Source organism: Myotis myotis, unplaced genomic scaffold, assembly GCF_014108235.1.
Source record: "Myotis myotis isolate mMyoMyo1 unplaced genomic scaffold, mMyoMyo1.p scaffold_m19_p_44, whole genome shotgun sequence".
Taxonomy (NCBI): Eukaryota; Metazoa; Chordata; class Mammalia; order Chiroptera; family Vespertilionidae; genus Myotis; species Myotis myotis.
Genome location: NW_023416351.1, coordinates 1,224,395 through 1,247,703, shown reverse-complemented (window position 1 = coordinate 1,247,703; position 23,309 = coordinate 1,224,395). Strand labels below are relative to the sequence as shown.

The 23,309-nt window shown below is 68.2% G+C and overlaps 2 protein-coding genes across 5 annotated transcripts in view; one reads left to right on the top strand and one right to left on the bottom strand.

Annotated features, from left to right (window-relative positions):
- Positions 1-4,445, bottom strand: part of KCNT1 (potassium sodium-activated channel subfamily T member 1) — a 37,557-nt gene extending 33,112 nt beyond the window's left edge. For all 4 annotated transcript variants that reach the window (XM_036307024.1, XM_036307020.1, XM_036307025.1 and 1 more), the window contains exon 1: positions 4,298-4,445. In XM_036307024.1, the coding sequence (XP_036162917.1) occupies positions 4,298-4,392 (95 nt within the window). In that variant the 5' untranslated portion in view covers positions 4,393-4,445. The remainder of the gene's footprint in view (positions 1-4,297) is intronic.
- A 9,262-nt stretch (positions 4,446-13,707) lies between these two features.
- Positions 13,708-18,226, top strand: SOHLH1 (spermatogenesis and oogenesis specific basic helix-loop-helix 1). Its single transcript, XM_036306858.1, has 8 exons — positions 13,708-13,886; positions 14,040-14,156; positions 14,667-14,814; positions 15,140-15,243; positions 15,326-15,423; positions 16,228-16,411; positions 17,286-17,356; positions 18,012-18,226. The coding sequence occupies exons 1-8, from the start codon at positions 13,708-13,710 to the stop codon at positions 18,224-18,226; spliced, it is 1,116 nt and encodes a 371-aa protein (XP_036162751.1).
- The last annotated feature ends 5,083 nt before the right edge of the window (positions 18,227-23,309 follow it).

Here is a 23,309-nt window from a genome sequence, read left to right as displayed (position 1 = left end):
CGCGGCCGCACCGGGAGTGAGACCCCCAGACATCGTGGAAGAAGCCGTCACAGGGGCCATCCTGTGGGACCCCTCGGAGGAGGTCCCCGAGGAGTCAGACCCCAGACAGGAAGGAGACGGCGGGACCCGGGAGGGGGCGGTGGGAGTGGCGTGCAGTGGGCAGAGCCGGTGTGGGCCGATGGGAGTCCTGGAGAGGACGTCCCGAAGCCGTGGCCGTGCGCTTGGACGAGGGGGGACGGCAGTGCCGTGCGCAGAAGCCGGGTAGAAAGGTACAGACTCCACCCTCACCCGGTCCCATTGCCCTCACCCCTGGGTCAGGCCTCTCTCCTGCCCGTGCTGCTCGGAGCACCCCCTCCCTGGCTCCCCCACAGCCCAGCTCCTCCCTCATCACCCCTCACAGCTGACAGTCATCCCCCCACACACAACGTCTTGCACTCTCTGGCCCTGGGAACCGTCCTGGGCCCTGCACAGGGAGCAGACAAGGCCCCCACCCTCGGAATCCAGGCCGGGGCTCCCCCCACCCTCTCCAGGCGGCCTGAGTGGGGTGGAGGGTTGGCGGGAAGGGGGACAAGATGGGAAGGTGCCAGGACAGGGAGGACAAACCAAGGCAGGCCCCGAGGGGAGCAGGTGTGGGCCTGAGGCTGGAGGGAAGGAGGGGGCGACCCACAGCACTTGGACTGGGGGGCGGTGGGGGGGGGGGCTTCTAACTCTCCGCCAATCATCTGGGGCTGGCCTGCAGCCCCGCCAGCTCAGCTCAGCTCACCAGTGTTAACCACAGGTGAGTGGCTTTGGCACAGGCTGTCCCTGGAGGTGCCCCCCACCCCTCATTGGGGGCCTTCATCCCAGGGAAGGAGCCTGCTTGCTCCCCACCCGCCTAGAACCCAGGGGCGGCCTGGTCCACCCCGCTCAGTGGCAGGAGGGGCGGGGGGGCACGCCCCGGGCTGCAGGGCGAGGTGAGGAGAAGCCACTGTGTTCCACAGCTGCTCCCGCTGGGCCAGGCAGGGGTCTGTCCTCACGGCCCCCATGCCCTGCCCGTCCCCGCTTCTCGGCTTGTTGTGTGAAACAATATTTGCTGTTGCTCAATCCAGAGAAACGCGTCCGGAGCTCCATCCTGTGTTCTCGGTGGAGCTCGGGGCACAGAGGAAGGGGGCCCTGGCGCCGTGGGAGCCTGGCCTGGAGCCTTGGCCCCATGGTCCTCACTGCCCCACCCCCACCCCCGCCGCCTGGCCTGGGAGTGAGCGCGCCCAGACCCTGCCATGGCCTCCCGCTGTGGCTTTGAGACCTTCTGGGCAGCTGGGCAAGGTGCCCGCGGGCAGGCAGCTGTGGAGAGCAGCGGGTCCTGGGCTTGCTGGCCGGAGGCGCCAGCTGGCAGGGCCTCTCTCCTCACCTGTGGCTCCCACCCCGGCCTCTGCTCATTCTCTTCCTCGTGGGGGGTGAGCCTGTGGTGTGGCCGCCACGTCCCCGCCTCGCTGCCCAGAGCCCACCCGGCCCCCTATGGTGTCTTCTGGGGGGGAGGGCAGAGGGACAAGGGGGCAGGGACTGACGCCTCGAGCCCACGTCACAGACCAGGGGCCGGCGAGGGGCACGCACCATGACGGAGCCCTTTACCCCCCCCCCCCCGCCTCATTGGAGCTGCCTTTGGGGGTGGGCTGTCGCCTCCCCGGAGAAGGTCTCACAGCCTGGCTGGGTCTGCAGCCCCCGAACTGTGGAGGAGGCCCTGTGACCCCGAGTTTGTCCCCAGGACCCTGGTGCCCATGCTCAGGGTTCCAGGCACACGGGAGGTGGGCACTGCCCAGAGGGGCCAGGGCCTCCAGAGCTGCTCCTGGCTCCCGGGCGAAGGGCAGGGAGAACCAGGTGCCCTGGAAGGGGGCGGGCTTGGGCTCTGCCCACCCCCCCCGCCGGCTCCTGGAGACGGGGGGGCCCTGAGCAGCAGCACAGCCTCCTTCGCCCACGCAGGCCGAGCCCTCCCTCCCTTCAAGGCCATGTGTGAGCGGCTGTGGTGACTCATGGCTGTGGCTTCATTTCCCTGGAGAACAGCAAGCCCTCAGCCCTGCCCACCTGCTCACTCAGGGTTGGGGGGCCGAGGTCGGGGGCCAGGCAGGTTTCATGGACCCTCTGGCCACCCCAGACCGGGAGGCTGATCGCCTCCCTCTCCCCAGGGACACATCCTCTCCCCACACAGAGCGGCCCTGACAGGCAGGGGAGGCCTGGCCCTCACTCTCCACTTTGAGAATCAGTGATGGGGAGGGGCCCAGCCATGGAGGATGGCGGATGAGTGGGCCGAGGGCGAGGAGGCCAGGAGGGGGCCTCCGACAGCTGCCCCATCCCTCCTCCCCGAGGTTGGGGCATCCGCTCAGAGCCCAACTAGAGCCTCCACGTGTGTGTCCTGACGAATGGGGCTCAGGTGACCTCAGGACCCCCGGAACCCCGTCCTGGCTTCCCACACTGCCCACCCCCTGACACCGGGTGCACAGCCGTGAATACGGGGTTCGAGAGAGGAGCCAGGCCAGACTGACAGCCCGGCCACGGTGCCACCACGGTGCTCGGACAAAGAAGGTTCGAGAACAGATACATGGGCGATGGGGCCCTGTGCAGCGAGGGAAGGAGAGCCCCGCGGGCCCCACAGCCCCTTGAGGCCTGGCCGAGGCGGGGACACGGGTGGGTACCAGGCCTGTCTGGCTGGGGTGATGGGATCCTCTGGAATGAGACAGTGGTGATGGTGCATCACGGAGTAAGTGCCCCTCAAGATACGATTCACCTTTTACCTATTTTACCACAATAAGGAGCCCAAGCCACAGGGTCCGGGACATCGCGGCGGACGGAGTGCCAGCCCCACTCCCCGGCCGGGCAGGTCCACGCCACCCACACCTGAACACGAGGGCTGTCCCTCCGATGCCACCAACCGTAGTCCCTGACGTTGATCAAGGCTCCGGAGGCCCCTGCCGGACACCGGGCGACACGGCTGCTGTTCTCATCATCGCCCGCGCGGGGCAGGCACGGGGGCTGGGGCTGACTTAGGAAGACGTGAGCTCACGCTCGCTGGGCTTAGGGGAGCCCAGCCCTGCCCCTGTCCCCGAGGGCTGGTAGTCGGCAGCCCCTCCACCCCACCCCCCTGCGGGGCGCCAAACCAAATCTCCCCTGGACCCCGTTCCTGGGTACGTCTATTAATTATTATTACGTATTGATTTTAGAAAGAAAAGAGAGAGAAACACCGATCGGTTGCCTCTGGTACATTGTGCCCCGACTGGGGATCGAAACCCGCAACCTAGGTATGTGCCCTGACCAGGAATCGAACCCGCGACCCCCCAGTGCACGGCGACACTCCAGCCACCCGAGCCCCGGCCTGTTTGTGACGCAGCGCTCGGCCCCACAAGACAAAGCCTGGCTGGACCCCGATTCCTCGATTCTCTGGGAGACGCTGGCCAGGTCCTCCTGACCTACTTGGGCGTGTGGCTGCCTGTCACGTGGGGGCTGCCAGGGCTGCCAGGGCGCTTGTCTCCGCAGCGGGAGCCGCTCCCTGGCCACGGTCCTCCCCGCACGGCCCCGCCGCCCGGTCCCAGGCCCACCTCCCTCGCTGCCATGTTTTCCCAGCTGCACTGCCCGGGCCACTCCGAGGTCAGCTCACTCTGACGGGTCCTCCACCCCAGGCGCCTGTGCTCTCGCTTGAATCACTGCACTGTTGGGGGAACTGCGGGTTCACACACGGCCCCTGCCCCCCCGACACCCTGTGAGCAAAGTGTTCCCATCGGAACCGCAGGCCCCAGCCCCGCGGGAGTCCTCCCACCGCCTCCCCTGCAGGCGGCAGCGCCTCCCGCGCCTCCCCGGCCCGCAGCGCGGAGAGCTAGGTGTTTACCGGAGACAGCCACGCGGGCAGAGACAGAGAAGCGACTTCCTCCCAGCCCGCCCCCGCACCCCCCGCCTCTGCCCGCGGGCACCGTCCCCGTCCCCGAGCCCCGTAGGAGAGACTCCGTGCATGTGCGTGTTCCTGCCCAGGAGCGGCCACAGCGCGAGCTTGGAGGACACGGTCCCTCATTGAAGATAAATGATCGCCGCCGCGCTCGCCACCCTGCAGGGCTCAGCCGCAGGGTGCTTCCCGCCCGGCCCCCAAATGAGCTGAGCGCGCGGGGCTGCGGGGCTGGGAGCTGACCCCGGAGGCGGAGGCGCCCCAGCCCCCAACCCCGGCCCCCGCCCCCCGCCCCCAAACTTCTCGGTCCGGACGGGAAAGTTGCAGCGCCTGCGGCCTCCAGCACCGCGGACAGCGCCCTCCGCCCACGACCCGCCGCGCGCACCCGCCTACCTGTCCTCGCTCTGCAGGGCCGGGTCCCCCAGCAGCAGGTCCCGGAAGCGGTACCGCGGCGGCAGGGGCAGCACCTCGGAGTCCAGGTCGCTCATCCCCAGGCCGGCGGCGTCCAGCAGCACGCGGTCCCCTCGGCCACCGTCCCCGGCGCCGGGCTGCCTGCGGGCACAGCCAGCTCCCTCAGCGCGTGCAGCGCGCTCCTGCGCCCGGAGCCGCCTGGTCCAGCTGCCCCGCGCGGCCCGGGCGCCCCACGCCAACACCCACCACCCCCGCAGCCCCGCCCCTCACAGCCCCCCTGCCTGGCAGTCCCGGCCCCCCCACTTCTGCACAGCCCCCCACCCCGCCCGCCCCCACCCGCCCTGGGCAGCCCCCCTCCCTGCCCTGCCCTGGGGCGCACAGACCCAGGCGAGCAGAAGCCCTTTCCTGCACAGACCCCGCCCTCCCTCTCCCATCCCAGGAGGCTGCCCCTCACCCCACCCCCTCGCCGTGGCCAAGCCCTGCGGCCTTGCCAGGCCCTGGCCACCGTGCCCACCACACCTGCAGGCTCCCTCACGCCAAAGCGCCTCCTCCAGGGCGGGGGTGAGGTTTGTCACCACCAACGCAGGGTCAGGTGCTCACACCACCCCTGGGTGCCCTCCCCGCCCCCAGCCTTCGCCAAGGCTGCCTGCTCAGCTTCCTCGGGGTCCAGAGCACCCGCCTGCGCCCCAAAGACCTCCCCTCCCCTCCCCGCCCCTCCCCTCTCCGACCCGCAGGCTGGGGGGGTGGAAGTGAGCAGGAGGCCGAGGCCCTGGCCTGTGGAACTCCCTGGGACCCAGCGGCTCAGGTCGGATCAGAGCCTGGGAGGGGCGCCCGTGGGGAGGGAGGACCCCTCTGGGCCAGGGTCACAGAGACCCCCACCTCAGTCACCTGAGCTGAGACCTGGCAGTGGGGGGCGGGGGATGGGGCATTAATAAGTGCCATGGGGCCGCTCATGTCCAGGGCACTGATGGGCACAGGCAGGCCGGGCCGTTGGTGGGTGGGAGACTCAGGTGCGACCCCAGGGGTCCTGGCCCCACCCAGCGGCCTCTGGCATCAGCTGACGGTCCAGTGAGCCCAGCCGGCCACCCCTCGGTGCTGCCCTCAGCCCGGCCAGTGCTGTGGGGAGGACGCGGGACCCCAGGAGGGAAGCACGTCCGTCAGCCGTGGCCGTCAGTGAGGGTGACCCTGGTGGGGCCTCCTGGCCCTTCTCCCTGCCCCCCAGGGGGCAGGACCAGCTGGGGGCGAGGGTTTCTCCACCCCGTCAAGCCCGTCCCCCTAAGGCCTGGGCAGCAGGGGGACGAGGAGCCACCTCAGCCTCCGGCAGGTGCAGGGGTCTGCTGACCACACACTCAGCACGCGGCCGGAAAACTGCGGGCAGCTGTGCCCAGAGGCCGAGTGAGGGCCACTCACCTGGAGCTTGGAAACCCTCCTCTCCTCAAGCCCGGAGGGGCAGGCACCTTCCCGGGCGCCCCCCAGGGCCTGTCCCTGGCCCCCCGCCCCCCAGGCCAGCTGCACGCGGGTGCAGCACCCCCATCCCATGGCCGTCAGGACGGAGAGCTGCTCTCCCAGGTCACAGGTCCAACCCCGAGGAGCTGGCAGCGTTTGAAAAACAACATTTTCCTAATTGCATCAGCGTGCTTGCTTTTCCTCAGTTCAAGCTGGCGGCCGCGGGGAGCCTCACAGTCATTGCTGGGGGCTGTGCTTGTTTGGTTTTGCTCCTTTTTCGCTGAAAGCCCCCTTTCTTGTGTGTGTTTTTTTAAATATATTTTTATTGATTTTAGAGAGGAAGGGAGAGGGAGAGGGAGGTAGAAACATGAATGAGAGAGTCATGGATCAGCTGCTTCCTGCACAGCCCACACTGGGGATGGAGCCCACAACCAGGACCTGTGCCCTGACCGGGAATTGAACCCTGACCTCCTGGTTCCTAGGTTGATGCTCAGCCTCCGAGCTGAAAGCCCCTCAGGGCCCGCCCCCCCCCCACGGCCCACCTGGAGCTGCTTTGGGTTTTCTCTGTCTGCCTCTAAGCCCAGACGGGCAGGGCTGGTGGGAGACCTCAGAGGGTGGGGCCGCGGTTGGCTTCAGGGGGACACAGGGAAGGAGGGGATCTGGGAGCCCGGCATGGGGCCCGGGAAGTGACCAAGCCTCACTGCCCCTCCGCCCTCGGCTGTGACTATGACACTGCACATCCGCACGAGCTCAGGGTGGGAGCAGACGCCCTGCAGACCTCCTGGCCCCCTGCCTGTCCCTGCAGAGCTGAAAGCCCTGTGGGCCGCACCATTTGCTGTGCTGGCCGAGGGCAGGGCCCGGGTCTGCTCACCAGCCTCATCTCTGGGGTCTGGTCGAGCCTCTCCCTGAGCCCAAAGGCCTGTGTCACTGAGAGCATTTGGGCACCCTGGGGGGGGGGGGGCTGTCCCTGCAGAAGCTGAGATGGTCCAGGGGGCGTGAGAACAGGACCCCGGCACAGGGTCCCCGACACGGGGGTCACCTCGCAGTCTACGCCTTCCTCTCCCTCCCACTCCCTCCTCCTGCGTGACTCAGGGGGCCTAGAGGGAGTCTCGTCCTGGGTGGTGGCCGCACCACGGGACGGCCCAGTTCTACAGGGAAGCGGTGCTTTGGTTCAGGAAGGCACCACCTCCCGGTCCTCCCTCGCCCACAGGGCCAGAGCCCAGCTACGTGGACAGAGCAGCCCCCCTCCAGACAAGGCCGGGGAGCCCCTGCTCCTCTTGGGGACCCTCAGGGCCATGGGCACATGCCTGCCAGGCTCAGGGAGCAAGTGAGGTCCTGCCAACTGGAGCGAGGCTCAGGCCTGTCCCGTTGGCCGTGCTGGGTGCCCTGCGCGACCAGGTCACCTCTCTGAGCCCTGTCCCCTAATTTAACGAAGTTCCTGACACTCCGGTCCTTACAGGTGCTGGTGAACAAGCGATGAGCTGGTCAGTGCAGGGTGCTGGGTGCTGTGCTCGGCATGTGAGCGCTCAATCCATGTCAGTTTTAAAATCTATCTCTATATAAAAGGCTAAGTGACACTCTGACCAGTAGCTATGACACGCACTGACCACCAGGGGGCAGCCGGCCACGCCAAGCTGCAGTGACGGCAGCAGCGGTTCTCGAGTGACGCACCCCGGAACCAGAGAGGAGGGAGTCCAATTCCGGGGTGCGTAACCCGAGAACTGCCCTCTTGCAATCCAGGACCCCTCAAGGGATGTCGGAGGGCCGGCTTCGGCCCAATCCCCACAGGCCAGGCCGAGGGACCCCGCCTGCTGGAGGGACCCCACTCACCCCACAGATGCCCTTCGAGCCCCAGTGCCACCCCCGGTGCAGCCAGCCGAGGAGGGACCATGGGAGGTTGGCTCCAGGGTGTGTCCAGCCCATCTCACCCAGTCCAGCTCCACCGGCCACCTTCTAATTAATTTCCTTTCAATGTGCACAAATCTGTGCACCAGGGTACGAGTATATAGAGGCCCGGTGCATGGATTGGTGCACGGGTAGGGTCCCTTGGCCTGGCCAGCCATCATGACCGATCAGGGCCACGGGAGGTTGGCTGGCCAGGGGCAGAGGCCATGGGAGGTTCGGCCAGCCAGGGGGGAGGGACCGTGGGAGGTTGGCTGCAGCGGGAGGTTGGCTGTGGGAGCGCACTGACCACCAGGGGGCAGCTCCTGGTGGTCAGTGCACATGATAGCGACTGGCCGTTCGGTCACTTAAGCTTTTATATCTATAGATATGTGTTTTTATTAATCTTAGAGGGGACGGGAGCAAGAGAGAAATAGGAACATCGATGAGAGAGGATCATTGATCAGCTGCCTCCTGCACGTCCCCTACTGGGGATGGAGCCCTCAACCCAGGCTTGTGCCATGACTGGAAATCGAGCCCGTTACCTATTGGCGCCTGGGACGACGGCTCAACCGCTGAGCCACAATGGCTGGGCCTGTGTCGGTTTGTTTTGTTTGTTTATCCTCACCTGTGGATATTTTTCCATTGACTTTCAGAGAGAGTGGGAGGGAGGGGGAGAGGCAGAGAGAGAGAAACATCGATGTGAGGGAGACACATCAACCGGTTGCCTCCCGCACGCACCCTGATGAGGGCTAGCCGTCAAGCCTGCAACAGAGGTATGTGCCTCGACTGGGATTCGAACCCACAACTCCAGCGCTCACGCTAACACACTAACCACCGAGCAGCACCGGCCAGGGCCCAGGGAGAGACATTTACTTGGATGAACAAGAACCAAGAACAGGAACCTCGGCAGACACCACACCTCTGGAGAAACGGGGGCCCGTTCCCGCTCAAGTTGGGGCCCCAGGGCTGCCCGCCAGCGGGGTGTCCGGCCGGGGCACAGACGAAGGAGAGAGCGGCGAGCACTGCATCAGCGAGAAACGGGCTCTGATTGTGTGCAGCCGGCACAATCACTCACCAGAAAGCCCAAGAGAATCCACCAAGACACCATTAGCACTAACGAGAGCATCTGACGGTGGGGCCGAGCCGGAGCCTCGTTCGCGGAGGGCCGGCCGCTCCCGGCAGCCTGGGAGCAGGAGCCCACGCCAACCCGGACATCCTGGGAGACCACCCGGCGCTCCCGCGGGAACCCGGCACTGAGGGAGGCGAGCCCGTCCCAGGGGCTGCAGACCGTGTTCATCAGCGCCCGTCAACACACGGCCGTCTCCCCAGAACCTGACAAACCGTTTCCAAAATTCGTGTTGAAGTCAACATTGGCAAGAACAGTGCAGGTGGGTGTGAGCAAACCAGGAGGGGCTGGACCTGTGGCCACAGCCGGCAAACCTGGGGGAGGGAGGGGGCAAGAAAGGGCGCAGGGAGGGGCACTGAGGACGTCAAAGGAGGCAGTGGGGGGGACTCGTCAGCAATACGTCCTGCGGCTGATACACGGGGGCTCCCAGGTCCCAGGGGTGGGGACGGCGCCCCATTTGCTGATGGGAAATGGAGGCACAGGGCGGTGAAGTGACCGGCCTGGCCTCGGCCGGCAGCACTGGGACCAGGTGGCCTTCTGTGAGCTAAACTAAGACCCACCACAGCCCCAAAGTGGGGGACAGCCCAGTGGAGAGAAAGGAGCAGCGACGGACGGGAGGGCGCGTCTGCAGGGTCGGTCAGGGTCAGGGACCCCCCACAACACCGCCGGTCTGGCGGGAAAGACAGACGGCAGCAAAAGATGGGCGAGCGGCAGCTTTGAGGAGAATGGAAACGTAAACCACCATTTACGTGACATGCTCCCACCTCCCTGGCCAGCAAAGAGCAGAGCCAAGCGGCCACAACACGCTGGCGGGCGGCCCCCACCATGCAGCACGCCTGCCCCGAGAGCCGCGTACCCACTCGCGCAACAGCGGCTTCGGGCCTGCAGTCTCCGCCGGGACGCCGTCTCTGTGCAGGAGGCAGGGCCCATCAGCCGTGGTGAGGCCGCACCCCGCCCAGACGGCCGTTCACCCCGGACAGTGCCGCCGTGAACCAGCAGGTCCCTGGGGCTGTGGACGCGTCGGTAAACGCAGGACAACCCCAAACACAGCTCCGCCCGGAAGGAACGCCAACCAGCGGGGGCTTCACTGGGCCACCGGCTTGCAGATGAGGCACAGACCATCCCCTGCGCTCCGGGACCTCAGTTCGGAGGGCAGTGGGGGGTTAAAGGGCACGTCTCAGTCACAGTGCCACACGGAGACTGGCGGTGTGTGACTGTGTTATGAGCTGTCCCTGGGCGGGCCCGGGGAGGAGGGCCTGCTCCTCAGCCTGACAGGTGGCGTCCTGAGAAAGTGTCCCCCAAACTCCTTCCATGGGCCCAGGTTGTGTGTAACGTGCAGGCTGACTGTCCAGGACCCGGCGTGTGACTGAGGGACACCCCCTTTGGCTGCGGGACCAGTCCCTCTCCCAAGATGCACTCTTGGATCGTTCACTCTCAGGTCAAATTTCCCAAGGAGTCTGGAGAGCCATGACTGACAGAGGAACGGGGGTGAGAGAAGGTGTGCATGTGTGCCCGTGTGTGTGCGCATGGGTGTGCGTGCACATACATGGGGCATGCACATGTGCGCGTGTGCAGTGGGCATCGTGGGCCGTGCACACATGTGTGCATGAGCACAGCTCACCCGTCCTGCCCAGCGTCCAGAAGAGTCCCGAGGACACGGCCGGGCACTGAGGTGGGGCGGTCGTCTGCTGGGCTCGGTGCCCCGGCAAGCGGGAAGCTGCCGAAGGTCTCTCTCCCAGGGCACAGAGCGAGGCGCTTCCTCTCCACGTAATCACAGAGCCTCAGCCGGGCGAGGTGTCTCCGGGGAAGGGCGTTGGCACTCACACCGCCTCAGAGAGGCGACAGGTCCCAGGGGGAAGCTCAGACGAATCGCCGAGCAGATTCAAACTGCACTCACGAAAACTGACGCTTCCAGCAGCTTCTGCGGGCGCCAAGCTGGCCCAGAGAACGGGGGAAGGGCGGCAGCGGTGTGGACACCAGGACTCGGGCGTGGGCATGGGGCCGTCACCACCCCTGACCTTCCCCGGCCCACGGGCTGCCTCCCACCCCACCCACCCGCCCGCCTGAGCCCGCCTCTGGGCAGAGCCCCGCCGCACTCCCGCACTCCCGCGAGGACCACTCAGTGTGCGCTGGCAGGGTCACGTCCAGGTCACAGGGCCAGCGCTCACCCCTGGGTGCCTGGGACCCTCGTCCCGTCCGTCCTGAGGCTGAAGCTGCCTGAGTGCCCACCCCCTGGCCAGACACGCGGTAGCCGCTCAGAGGTGCCTAGCGACCGAACACAGGCCTAAGCAGAGCTGCTGGGCAGTGCTGACCCCGAGCCGGGGCCAGTGTCCGGGGGCCTGGGGAGCCTGCCAGGCAGAGGTGGGGACACTGTTCCCTCGGCCGCAGCAGCGTGTCGGGCTGCACCTGGAGAAGGAGAGCTGTCCCCTGGCAGGGGAGCCTGTCCCTGAGCAGGAGGGGTGACCCACAGGGACAGCCTGCTCTCCCAGCATGCACTCCTCCCCAGGCTGTCCCCCCTGCACCCCCGCCGGTGCCAGGCAGTGCTGTCCTGAAGAAGGACCACCCCGACCCTTGGCACGTGGCTGGAAACGCTCCCTCCCGGGCCTGGTCCCCACAGAAACCTCTCCACCTGACGTCACACACGGGACCCGAGTCCCGCAGGACGAACGGTCGTGTCAGCCCCGGCCTCACATCCAGGCTGCCCGCCTTTCAGGCATCCTTGCCGCCACCTCTGGCCTCAGAACAGCCCAGCCAAGCAGGACCCAGGGACAGGGCTCCACCCAGCTGGGGTCCGGGGCACAGAGCAGGGGAGAGAGGCAGCGCCCGCCTGGGCTGTCCCCCCTCTTCCTGGCCGCTCCCGAGCGCTGCTGGCCCCCAGGAAGCCCCTGTCAGCTCACCCGCTCCCTGCGCTGGGCAAATGGAGGGGGGGGGGGGGGTAAGAGAAGTCACCGGATGAAAATCAGCGGCTGGAGACCATGACCCCGCCCTCTCCCTGACCCCCACCCCAATCAGGGCTCCTCCTGGGAAAAGACGCCCTTGAAACCCCGCTTCTATGTGGGGTACCCTTGCCCCTGCCCCTTGGGCACAGCCCTGCCACCCCCACGAGGCCCTCCCCAGGCTCTGCCCGAGGCGGGAGGGGGCGGGGAGGGGCGAGGAGCGCACCCCCCACTCCCCGCCACTGGCGCAGCTCAGGCTCCGGCGCGCGGGGTCCGCACCTCCCCGCACCCGGGAGACACAGCCCCGCATCTAACATGGCCGCGCTCCGGCCACTTCGCCTTAAGGACGCAGACAGACCGACGCCGCCGGGCACCTGCTGGTCACGGATGTAACTGCCCGCCTCGCCCGAGGCCAGAGGGACGCGCGTTCCCCACGGGGGTCGCGGGCAGGCGCGGGCGGTCCTGGCCCTGGACGTGGGGACCTTGGGGATGCGGGTCCTGGGTGGGAGGGTGGGGGGTGGCGCTGCCCAGACCCGGCCCCCGCGCGGGGGAGGGCGCCGCCGACCGTACCTGGGGGCGCATCGGCCGTCATCGAACACGAAGGTCCGGTTGGTGTGGCCCCCGCCGCGCGCCCCCGCCCGCGCCCCCCTGCGGACGCCCCCCGGGCTGCGCGCCCTGTCGGGGCCCATCGTGCGGCCGGCGGCGACTCGGACCCAGAGCCGAGGGAGAAGCCAGTCGGAGCGACGGGCGACTTCCTCCTCCGCTGGGACCCGAAATCAACACTTTTCTCTCCGCTAAGGGGCGGGGAGCGCGCGGGGAGCGCGCGGGGCTGGGCTCGGGCGCCGGGCCGCGCGCGCCCCCTGCCGGTCGCGCCGGGAATCGCGGCGGCGTCCGGTGGGTCGCGTCCACCTCGCCCCTGACCCGCCCTGGAGCCGCGTGGGTCTCGGGAAACAGTTCTCAGACCAGCTCCCGCCGCCCCACGTCCTCCCACCGCCCCGCGTCCTCCCACCCGCCCCGCGTCCTCCCCACCTGCCCCGCGTCCTCCCACCGCCCCGCGTCCCCCCGCCGCCCCGCGTCCTCCCCACCTGCCCCGCGTCCTCCCACCGCCCCGCGTCCCCCCGCCGCCCCGCGTCCTCCCACCGCCCCGCGTCCCCCCGCCGCCCCGCGTCCTCCCCACCTGCCCCGCGTCCTCCCGCCGCCCCACGTCCTCCCACCGCCCCGCGTCCCCCCGCCGCCCCGCGTCCTCCCACCTGCCCCGCGTCCTCCCACCGCCCCGCGTCCCCCCGCCGCCCCGCGTCCTCCCACCGCCCCGCGTCCCCCCGCCGCCCCGCGTCCTCCCCACCTGCCCCGCGTCCTCCCACCGCCCCGCGTCCCCCCGCCGCCCCGCGTCCTCTCCACCTGCCCCGTCCATCTCCTCCGGCACCCGCAGCCCCTCCCTCGGTAAGACCAGTTCCTTCCCCAGAGGGGTCGTACCTGGCTCCCGGGGGCACCCCCTGGCCTGCTGCCCAGCGCCCTGGCGTCACCATTTCTCCTCCAGGCCGCCCCTCCCCGCCCCCTCCCGCCCCGGCTGGCGACCCCTGGAGGGCAGGGCTCAGCCTCCAAACAGCCAGCATCCCGCCTGGGGCTGTCGCCTGGGGGCACCTGCGGGGGTGGATCCCGGGGAGCAGGGGGAGCAGGAACCCCCTCCCGGGCGCGCGCGGGGGGCGTGTGGGCAGCGCCGGGGGCGGGGCGGGGGCACGTGGGCAGCGCACGTGGCGGGCGGGGCGGGCGGAGCGCAGGCCTGCGGGGCAGCTGTGCGCTCATGGCGTCCCGAGGCCCCCAGCCCAGCGCCGGGGTCCCCAGCGTCCCCATCCCCCGGGCGTGCGGGTGAGGAACTGGGGGCTGGGTGGGGAGGTGCCTGGGGGTACCCCGCCCCCGCGCTTCCGCCCAGCCCGGCTCACCTTGGGCAGAGCCCCCCATGGGCCCGGCGGGGGTGGGCAGGGAGGTAGGGGGCGAAAGCCATGTTCCTGGGGGCCCCCCGGCCTGTCCTGCACCCGACCAACGCCCATTACCTCGCCTGGGCCCCGGTGGCGTTCTCGGGGTTCCCAGTGCCGTTCTCGGGGATCTCGGTGGCGTTCTCGGGGTTCGCGGTGGCGTTCCGGGGGTTTGCGGTGGCATTCTCGGGGTTCGCGGTGTCGCGGTGCCGTTCTGGGGGTTCGCGGTGGCATTCTCAGGGTTCTCGGTGGCTTTCTCGGGGTTCGCGGTGGCGTTCTCGGGGTTCGCGGTGGCATTCCGGGGGTTCGCGGTGGCGTCCTCGGGGTTCGCGGAACCTGGAGCTGTTCACTCTTCTCAGCAGCAGCCCTTCCCCGGGAGCCCGGTTCCCCGGCACAGACCCAGGCGGGGGCTCCAGTCCCGTCCAGAGCCCCGCGGGCTGCCTCCCCCGGAACGTGCTCAGCGAGCGGGAGCGCAGGTGGGCGCGGAGGGGGGGGGGCGGGCTTCTAAGGGGGTGGGGTGGCATCTGCCCAGGAGGGGACGTTGGCGGGGGGGGGGGGGGGGGGGGGGGCGGCCACAGGCAGCCCCTCTGGGCCTGGAGCCTGGGCATCTTCCTGTAAATGCACATACATAGCTTCTTACTGATTTCAGAGGACGGGAGAGGGAGAGGGAGAGAGAAACATGGATGAGAGTCATTGCTTGGCTGCCTCCTGCAGGCCCAGCGCCTCCCACACGCCGGGCAGGGAGGGTGGACCTGGGCTGGGGAAGCCTGGACAGGATCCTGAAGGACTCAGACTCCTGGGGGGGCGCCTGTGTCCTTCCCTCCGAGTCCCCCGCGGCTGCTGGAGGGGCTGGCGGCTGCAGCCCTCTCTCCTGGCCAATGTGGGGATGCGGGCAGGCTCAGGGGCGGGGGACATGGGCTCAGGGGCGGGGGACGTGGGCTCAGGGCAGGCTCAGGCTCAGGGGCGTCTGGCTTGTCCGGAAGCAGGAAGCGGATCTCCCTGAGCTGTGAGCGCCTGCGGGCCCTCCTGCCCCGGTTCGACGGCCGCCGCGAGGACATGGCCTCCGTCCTGGAGATGTCTGTCCAGTTCCTCCGGATGGCCGGCACCGTGCTGCCCAGCGGGGAGCAGCAGGCTGTGAGTGTGCGGGCGCGGGTCAGCCCGCGGGGCTCCGACCGCTCCCTCCCACCGGCCCCGGGGCCGCTCTGATTCCCGCACCTCTCCTGGGGGCACATCCCCCGTCACCGCATCTCCTGTGGGAGCGGCGCTGTGGCCCCACCCGTGGTGCCAGCATTGCCCTGAGGCCCCTGGTGGCACGGCCTCCGCCCTCCCGGTCCCTCCCGGCCCCCAGCTGAGGACCAGGGTCTGTGCTCAGGGTGGACCCGGGGCCGGGCAGCCCACTCTCCCTGCGGGTTTCCCGTGCCCACGTCCCTGGTGATTTTCGAGTTTATTTCCGTGCCAGGTTCTCGGCCCCTCCCAGGAGGATTGGCACAAGTGGCAGCTGGCCCTGGGGAGCCAGACCCCCGCAGATGCATCCGACCCCGGGACCGGAGCACCAGGCACCATGTGAGGGCCCCTCCTCTGCCCAGCTGGGGCCCCGGGCAGTGGGTGCAGGCTGTTCAGAGACCCCTGTCTTTGCACCGTCCAGCCCGCAGGGGCCCCCGAGCAGGGTGACCACCGGTGTGGACCAGGGCAAGGCCCCCACGGGGCTGGCCGAGGCGCTGGACAGGCCAGCAGTCCTCCCTGGTGAGTGTGACGCACAAGCACGGTCCCAGGTCCCCCAGAAAGTGTGCGGACATGGACTTGCTGCCCCCGCTCACCCCTCCTCACCCCTGTGTCCGGCTCCCCGAGAGCAGCCCCCACTCTGCCAGCCCCTTGGCTTCTCTGTTCTGTAGGAGTGAGTCATGGACCCCAGGCTGTTCCCTCCCCCACATGGGGCCTTTGTTCCCTGCCTGCCCCCCCAAAGCCCACGGGGTGCCCCGGAGGCCTGCGTCCCCCTCATATTGGACCCTGCCCAGCTGTCTGTCACTCTTTGCACCGTGGCCGCTGGTGACAGCATTTAAGCTGCCTACATGCATTTGCCGTGTGTCATTGTGCCCAAGTGCCACGGAGGCGAGACCACGCCTTCCCACTCCCTGAGTGTGCCCACCGAGGGGGGGGGGCGTCTGCTGTGGGCAGACGGGGGCCACCAGGGAGCTGCAGGACCCGCACAGAGGACACAGGGTGTAGAGGCCGCATCAGGGAGCCGCGTTGAGGGTGGTGCCCAGGACAGGGGTTGCGGGCACATGGAGGGGAGGCGGCAGCAGCACAGGTGTCTCCAGGTCCGAGCCCCACAGGCTGGCCTGAAGCCAGGTGGGCACCGCCTCCAGGAAGCCTTCCTGGGCGCAGGCGTCAGGTGCCTCCCTCTGGGCGTTCACCTGGTCACCTGGTTACCTGCCTGCCTCTGCTCTGAGCCCCATCCTGGGCAGCGCTCAGCGAGCAGGGCTGAGGTCTTCAGGGGAGGGCCACTCCCCGGGGGAAAGGCTGACCCACCCCTCACTTCTCTCACAGGGACCTCCGTTCTGGCACCCTGGACCCCAGGCCCGAGTCCCTCCCAGGTCCTGAGGCCGCCCCCAGCCTGGCCTCCCTGCTCCTGGCAGCCGACCTCCCCGCTGAGCGAAGAGGCTCAGAGCTGCCTGGGCCTGGCTGGGCCCCTGACAGAGGAGACTACCCAGACTGCGATGCCGGGCACCAGGTGGGTCCCCTGCGGGCGTGTGCCTGCCCGTGTGTGCACATGTGTGTGCCCGCATACGTGTGCCTGCCCGTGTGTGCGCATGGGTGCCCGCATACGTGTGCCTGCCTGTGTACACATGTGTGCCTGCCTGTGTGTGCACATGTGTGCCTGCCCATGTGTGCCCATGTGTGCACATGTGTGTGCTGCCTGTGTGTGCACATGGGTGCCCGCATATGTGTGCCTGCCTGTGTGTGCACATGGGTGCCCGCATACGTGTGCCTGCCTGTGTGTGCACATGGGTGCCCGCATACGTGTGCCTGCCTGTGTGTGCACATGTGTGCCCGCATACATGTGCCTGTCTGTGTGTGCACATGTGTGCCCACATATGTGTGCCTGTCTGTGTGTGCACATGTGTGCCTGCCCGCGTGCCTGCCTGTGTGTGCACGAATGTGCTGCCTGTGTGTGCCCGCATACGTGTGCCTTCCTGTGTGTGCACGAATGTGCTGCCTGTGTGTGCCCGCATATGTGTGCCTGCCTGTGTGTGTGCCCTCCAGGCCTGCCATGGGAAGGTGCTCCCCTCGCTCCCTCACTGTGAGGCTGCCTAGCTCAGGTCGGCCAGGCCGGACCCTGTGGCTTCTGATGTGTGTTTTTGAAAACACTGTCCTCTGACCAATGGGCTTGTCTGGGCTGATGGGCCGGCGCTGGGCGTAGTGGGGGAGCGGGAGGCTCTCCTGAGCCAGTGGGCTCCTGCGCTGGTGCTGGGCTGGGCGGGGCGGGGCGGGCAGGAGCCCCCAGCTGTCTGGACCTGCAGCCGCCTTTCAGGGCCAGCCCTTCCCTTGAGGTTGAAGACGCAGATGACCTGGGGGCACTCAGGGCAGGTCTCCTTGCCACCCAGGTCCGTGCCCGCGTGTGGAGTGGAGGACGGGCCGTCCTTGCTGCTGAGTGCCAGTCCCGAGTGGTGGCTGGGTGAGTGGGGACGCGGGTGGCCGCCTACCCCCCTCTGGGCCGGCTGTGGGCCTCGGCCCTCCTGACGGGGGGCTGGGACGGTGGGAGAGTGAACGGGCCCAGCCTGCAGGGTGACACCGGGTCCCTGTGCCTGAGCTCCTGGTCTCCTGGGCTGGGGCAGTGAAAGGGGCCTGTGGGAGTGTCTGTGTGAGAGGGAGCATGTGTGTGAGTGTGTGTGAGTGTGTGTGAGCGTGTGTGTGAGTGTGAATCTGTGAGTGTGAGTGTGCAGGTGAGCATATATGTATGTGTCTCAGTTTGTGTCTCAGTGTGTGTGTGAGAGCGTGAGTGTGTCTGTAAGTGAGTGCGTATGAGTGCGGCTGGGCTGGGTGTGTGTCCCTGTGCGTCGGCCTCGGTGCCCTCTGTCTAGACTGCGTCCCCACGAGGGCGAGTGCTGAGCAGAGTGTCTGTGGGTTCAGTGTGAGTAGAAAACGCCGCCTGAGCCTGGCCCCACGGGTCCTCCTGGGCCCTGAGCGGGGCCGGCAAGTGTGGGCCCGACGTCAGCCCTGGCCCCTCGTGGCGCCATCTCATCGGTGGGCAAAGGGCTTCTGAGCGGGTGGGCGGGGATGGGCCTCCTCTGCCCACTCCCCCGCCCGGCACCTGCGCTGTCTCCTTCCAGGGCCCCCCGAGGGCAGAGACAGTAGTGCCCCCTCTGAGGCCCCGGCCGGGAGCCCCCTGGACAGGACGGAGCCGGGCTTCCTGGCGGACCCTGAGCCCAGTGCCCAGGAGACCCCGGACGGCCCCCTGGAGCCATGGGGCTGGGATGTGGGCTGCCCCAGCCTGACCTTCTGGGACGAGGTGGACAGCATCTTCCCCGACTTCTTTTCCTGCTAGGCGGCCGGGACGGGCCTCCGCAGCAGCACGTGCTGCTTAGGCGAATTATTTTGGGTCTGGGATGCAGCTGTGTTCTAATTCCAGTGGGGGGTGCGGGGCTGTGGGGGTGAGGGGCTGTGGGGGTGAGAGGCTGTGGGGGTGAGGGGCTGTGGGGGGTGAGGGGCTGTGGGGGTGAGGGGCTGTGGGGGGTGAGGGGCTGTGGGGGTGAGGGGCTGTGGGGGGTGAGGGGCTGTGGGGGTGAGGGGCTGTGGGAACAGTGGGGGCTGAGCATTAAAGGGAAGGAGTTCGGAGGAAGGACTCTGAGGTGTGATGACGTGACTCGGGCGGAGGGACCGCTTCCTGCAGAGGCAGCCTGCCCGGCCTCTGTTCTGTGCGTCTGGGCCTTGGGGAACCGGGAGGAACCCAGCCCCGGAACTCAGGGCACGGGGCCCACAGACTGAGCCTTCTGTGTCCCCGCCCCGCCCCAGGGAGGTGGGTGTGACCTTTCCTCTTCCCACGCCCTGGTCTGACCCCGTGTCCGGCCGGCGTGACTGTGGTTGAACTTTGATCTATGAACCCAGAGGTCTCGGTTCCATTCCCGGTCTAAGGGGTCCCCCAGGGTCCATGGGGTCCCCCTGGGGGGCTGGAGGAGAGGCACCTGCCTGTAGTATTTGGACCCCGGTGTGCACACTCAGTCCCAGCGGCTCCTGCCTCGGGATCGGGGGACGGGCTGGGTTAGGTGGGGGTGGCCCAGCCCGTGTCTGGCCAGGCTCACTCTGCTCTGAGCCCCCGATTTCCAGCCGCCGCAGAGCCGGTCTCTGGCCCCAGCTGGCCGGGGGTCACCCACACAGAGGCACCGGCTCCAGGCTCCCGGCCCCCGGGCAGTCCCTGCTCCAGGACCAGAGGGGTCTCTCCCTGCAGAGGGCGACCTCGGCCGTGCAGAGCAGCCCGCCCAGCCCTGCCTCCCCTCCGCCCCGAAGCCTCGTGAAGGTTCCATTCATTCCCCAGTGAGTCACTGAGACAAAGGTGGGGCCAGTGACGTGGGAGGATGTGCAGGGAGAGAAAACGTCATCACAAGCCGGGCCCTGGGAGCTGGAGGGCCCAGGCCCAGGCCCAGGTCCAGGTGGGTGCCGGGGTGGCTGCCGCCCCCTGGGCCACCATCCAGCAGGGTCCTGGAGACCCTGAGCACAGCCCTGGGCCGTGGGCAGCAGCCCCCCCAGGAGCCCCACGGGGAAGGGCCTGGCCCGCCCGCTGCCCGTGTCCAGAGCATCCAGACCAAGAGCTCTCAAGGGCCGGCCTGGCTCCTCGATAGTCACGTCAGCTCCCACAGCCCTGGTCTGACCCCGGCCCGGCCGGCGTGGCTGTGGTTGATCTTCAGCCTATGAACCCAGAGGTCAGGGTTCGATTCCGGTCAGAGCACGTGCCCGGGTTGCGGGCTCCATCCCCAGTGTGGGGCGTGCAGGAGGCAGCCGATCAGTGATCCTCATCATTGTGTTCCTCTCCCTCCCTCTCCATCTCCCTTCCTCTCTGAAATAAATATATTTTTTAAAAAGACCCGGTGTGTGCACGCGTGTGTATGTGCACGTGTGTGCATGCCTCTATGCAGTCCTGTGGGTTTATACACGTGTGTTGTTGAGTTTAGGCCAGCGCCCCTCCCCCCCGGGTGGGATGCTGCAGTCCCTGGCTGGGGCCCAGCGCCCTGAGCCTGCTGAGCACCCATGTGGTGACCCCTGCTGACATCCCCCCTCCCCCTCACTCCCCCCCTACCCCCCCGGCCCTACGCTGTGGATCTGGGTTCCAGGACCTGGGAGGGGACCAGGGCAGACACTGGCTCTCTGAGCCCTGCCCACCTGGGAGCAGGCTGCCTCTGGGGGGTCAGGTGTGAGGTTGGGTGCAGAGCCCTGAGGCCCAAGGGGGCTCCCAATAGAAGGGGAGGGACCAGCCCCCGACTCAGGGCCAGGCAGAGCTCACGGTGCTGCCTCAGGCCCCCGGGGGAGGGGGGGTTGAGAATGATGGGGCGTGTCCATGCCCGCCCCCTGGACCTGGGCTGTGGGGGGGGGGCTGCCCTCCCCGCCTGTGACAGGTGGGCGTGTGGCTGCAGGTGGTGACAGGCGGGGCCTGATGGCGCCTGTTCTGAGGAGGAGCCCCAGGTGAGCTGGGGGAGGAAGGGCCGCGGGGGCTCTGGCTGGGCTGGAGCTGAAAGCAGCCGTGAGGTTCCGAACAGCTTCCTGCCGCCCCCTCCGCCCTCCCTCCTGGGCCCTTTGTGAACCAAATCACAGCTCTCTGTCAATCTGTGGGCTGTGATCCAGCACAGGGCGTTGGTGAGAGCCGGATGCTTGCAGGCCCTCGTCCCCGTCCCCCTGCCCTTGCGTCCCCCCCCCCCCCCCGCCCCGGGTCCTGGGACATGGGGCCCACAGGACCCCAGGCACTGCCAGGCCACGCCCTCAGCAGGACACTCTGGTGGGCGTCGGTGACGGGCAGCCGCGGCTGGGAGCCGACCAGCTGCTCTGGCCACCACCCTCCCCGTCCACCTGCCCTTTGCCCTATGGTCACCACGGGCACCACGTGGTGCTGCTCAGCGTCCCCCTCCAGCCTCTGGCTACAGAGGTCCTGCCCGGAGCCAGGGCACCCACGGGCACCACCAGCTCCGTGGGCTTCGTGCCTGAGGGAGGGACGCAGGCCCGAGCCTCCTGGCTCTCAGCCCCCACCCCCACCCCCTGGGGGGCCCGTCTCCGGCCCAGGCCTCCTGGGGAGAAGGAAATGTGTCCGCGGGTGCTCATGCCTGACCCTGGTCCCGATAAACCCACGGGTCCCTCCCCCGCCTCCGGAAGGAAGCCAGCCCCATGCATGGATGCCTCCTGCCCGCCTGCCTCCTGCCCTCCTGCCTCCTGCCCGCCTGCCCACCTGGGCTTCCCACACGCTGGCTGGACAGGTGGCATCTGGCCACCTTAGGGGTGATCCTGGGACCCAGCATAGATCTCAGGGCGGCTGGAAAAGCAGGGCTTGAATCCCCGCCCCTGCCAGGCCCCGGTGCCCGCCGCCCCCCCCCCCCCCCATGTCCCCGGCTTCCTCGGCAGAGGCACTAGCCCTCGGCCGGACCTCGGCAGCCTGTCCCCTCCTGCACCTTTTTTTTCCCCCAATTTTTTTTTATGGATTTCAGAGAGGAAGGGAGAGGAGAGATAGAAGCATCAATGAGAGAGAAACATTGATCAGCTGCCTCCTGCACGCCTCACACTGGGGATTTGTGCCCGCAAGCCGGCATGCGCCCTGACCAGGAATCAAACCGTGACCTCCTGGTTCATAGGTCGACCCTCAACCACCGAGCCTCCCGGCCGGGCCCCGGGTGTGTCTTGATCAAACAGCAGCGACATGACTGGCCGCAATGTGTGTGCGCGACGGTTGTCAGGGCGACCAACGCCTGTTTTAACTGAAAATAAAAGCATTTTGGTCGTAGGGAGCGGGGTGAGGTTAGACACAGGCCGGGCCCCTGTCCGCTCACGCTGCCCGCGGTGACGGGAGTCCCCCCACATCCCGTCCTCGAACAAGCCCCCCCCCCCAACCCCCCCGTGTTTGCACGATAGACTCGCCGTCTTGTCTGGACCGTTCGTGGGGTGTGACCTCAGCTGCCCGCAGGCCACCGCGAGGACAGTCGGTGTCTGTGCCCTGAGCCGGGATCCCGGGCCCAGCGCCCTGCCCACCGCTGCTCCCTGTGCCCTGTGGTCTGGGCAGCTCGGGACCCGGCGCTGGGCTCAGCCCCCTGCACTCCCTGTGGCGGGCAGTGTCTCTGGTCCTGGGTGTCTTTTTGGTGGTTATTCCTCACACCCAAGGATATTTTCCCACTGATTTTTAGAGAGGAAGGGATGGGGGGGGGGGCAGAGAGAGAAACATCGATGTGAGAGACACACCGATCACTGGCCTCCCACATGCACCCCGACCGGGGCAGGGGATGGCGCCCGCAACCGAGGTACGTGCCCTGGACCGGATTCGAACCCGGGACCCTTCAGTCCGCGGGCTGGATGCTCCATGAGCCACACCGGCAGGGCCGTCCCTGTGTCCGCACGCCCTGTCGGCAGCCACCTCCTAAGCGCCCTCCCGGCCGGTTCTGCGTGGGCAGCTGCCTCGCCTCCCCGGCCACAGCCCAGGGGCCGGACCGAGATCCTGGACAGGGAGCTGGAGGGGGGCAGGGGAGGGAGTGCCCACGCCCCAGCCATGGCCGCCCCCACGGAGCTGCTGGCCCGCGTCTGGCAGCCTTGGAGGGGGCGAAGCTCCTGTTCCCACAGCCCCGAGCCCAGGCAAGGGGGGCTCAGGGGGAGCGAGGTCCCACTGGCACCCCGAGAGTGTGAGCCGTGAGGGAGCAGCCCTGGGGCTCGGGGCTGACCCCAGCCAGGGGCCTGACCGTGGCCCCATCCTGGGGGTTTCTGTCCCAAGGGAAGGGGAGGAGGGAGGGAACCTGGGTGGGGGCAGAGGGGCCAGGAGCCGGGCGGGGCCAGCGCCTGGAAGCGCCGTCGACGGGACAAGGGAGGCGACTGTCCGGCTGGGATCTGAGGGAGGAACCACACACACTTCCTTGTTTCTGGTTTTTTAATATATCGTTACTGATTTCAGAGAGGAGGGGGGAGAGAGAGATCAGTGGGGAGAGAATCATTGACGGCCGCCTCCAGCACAGCCCACACTGGGGACGGAGCCCACAACCCGGGCCTGTGCGACCGGAACTCGGACCCGGACCTCCTGGCTCACAGGTCGACGCTCAGCCCCTGAGCCCCGCGGCCGGGTGGACACCCTTTATTCTGAGACAAGTGCGGGTTCCCACGAGGCCGGAGGACTGACAGGGCACCTGGCACCCGCCCGCCCCCTGGGTGTCTGCGTGGTGCCCCCGGGGTGTCTGTGCTCAGACCCCCACCCCAGGCACGGGGGCGGGCTGTACTGGGAAAGGGCCTTGCAGGTGGGATTAAGGGACAGAACTCGAGGTGAGACCACCCACCCCAGGTTGTCCAGCCCTACGTCCAGGGACAGGTGTCCTTAGAGACCAGAGGAGCGAGACAGAGAGAAGGCGTGTCCCCGGGGGCAGAGGTGAGGATGTGGCCGCCAGCCCGGCCGGGAGCCA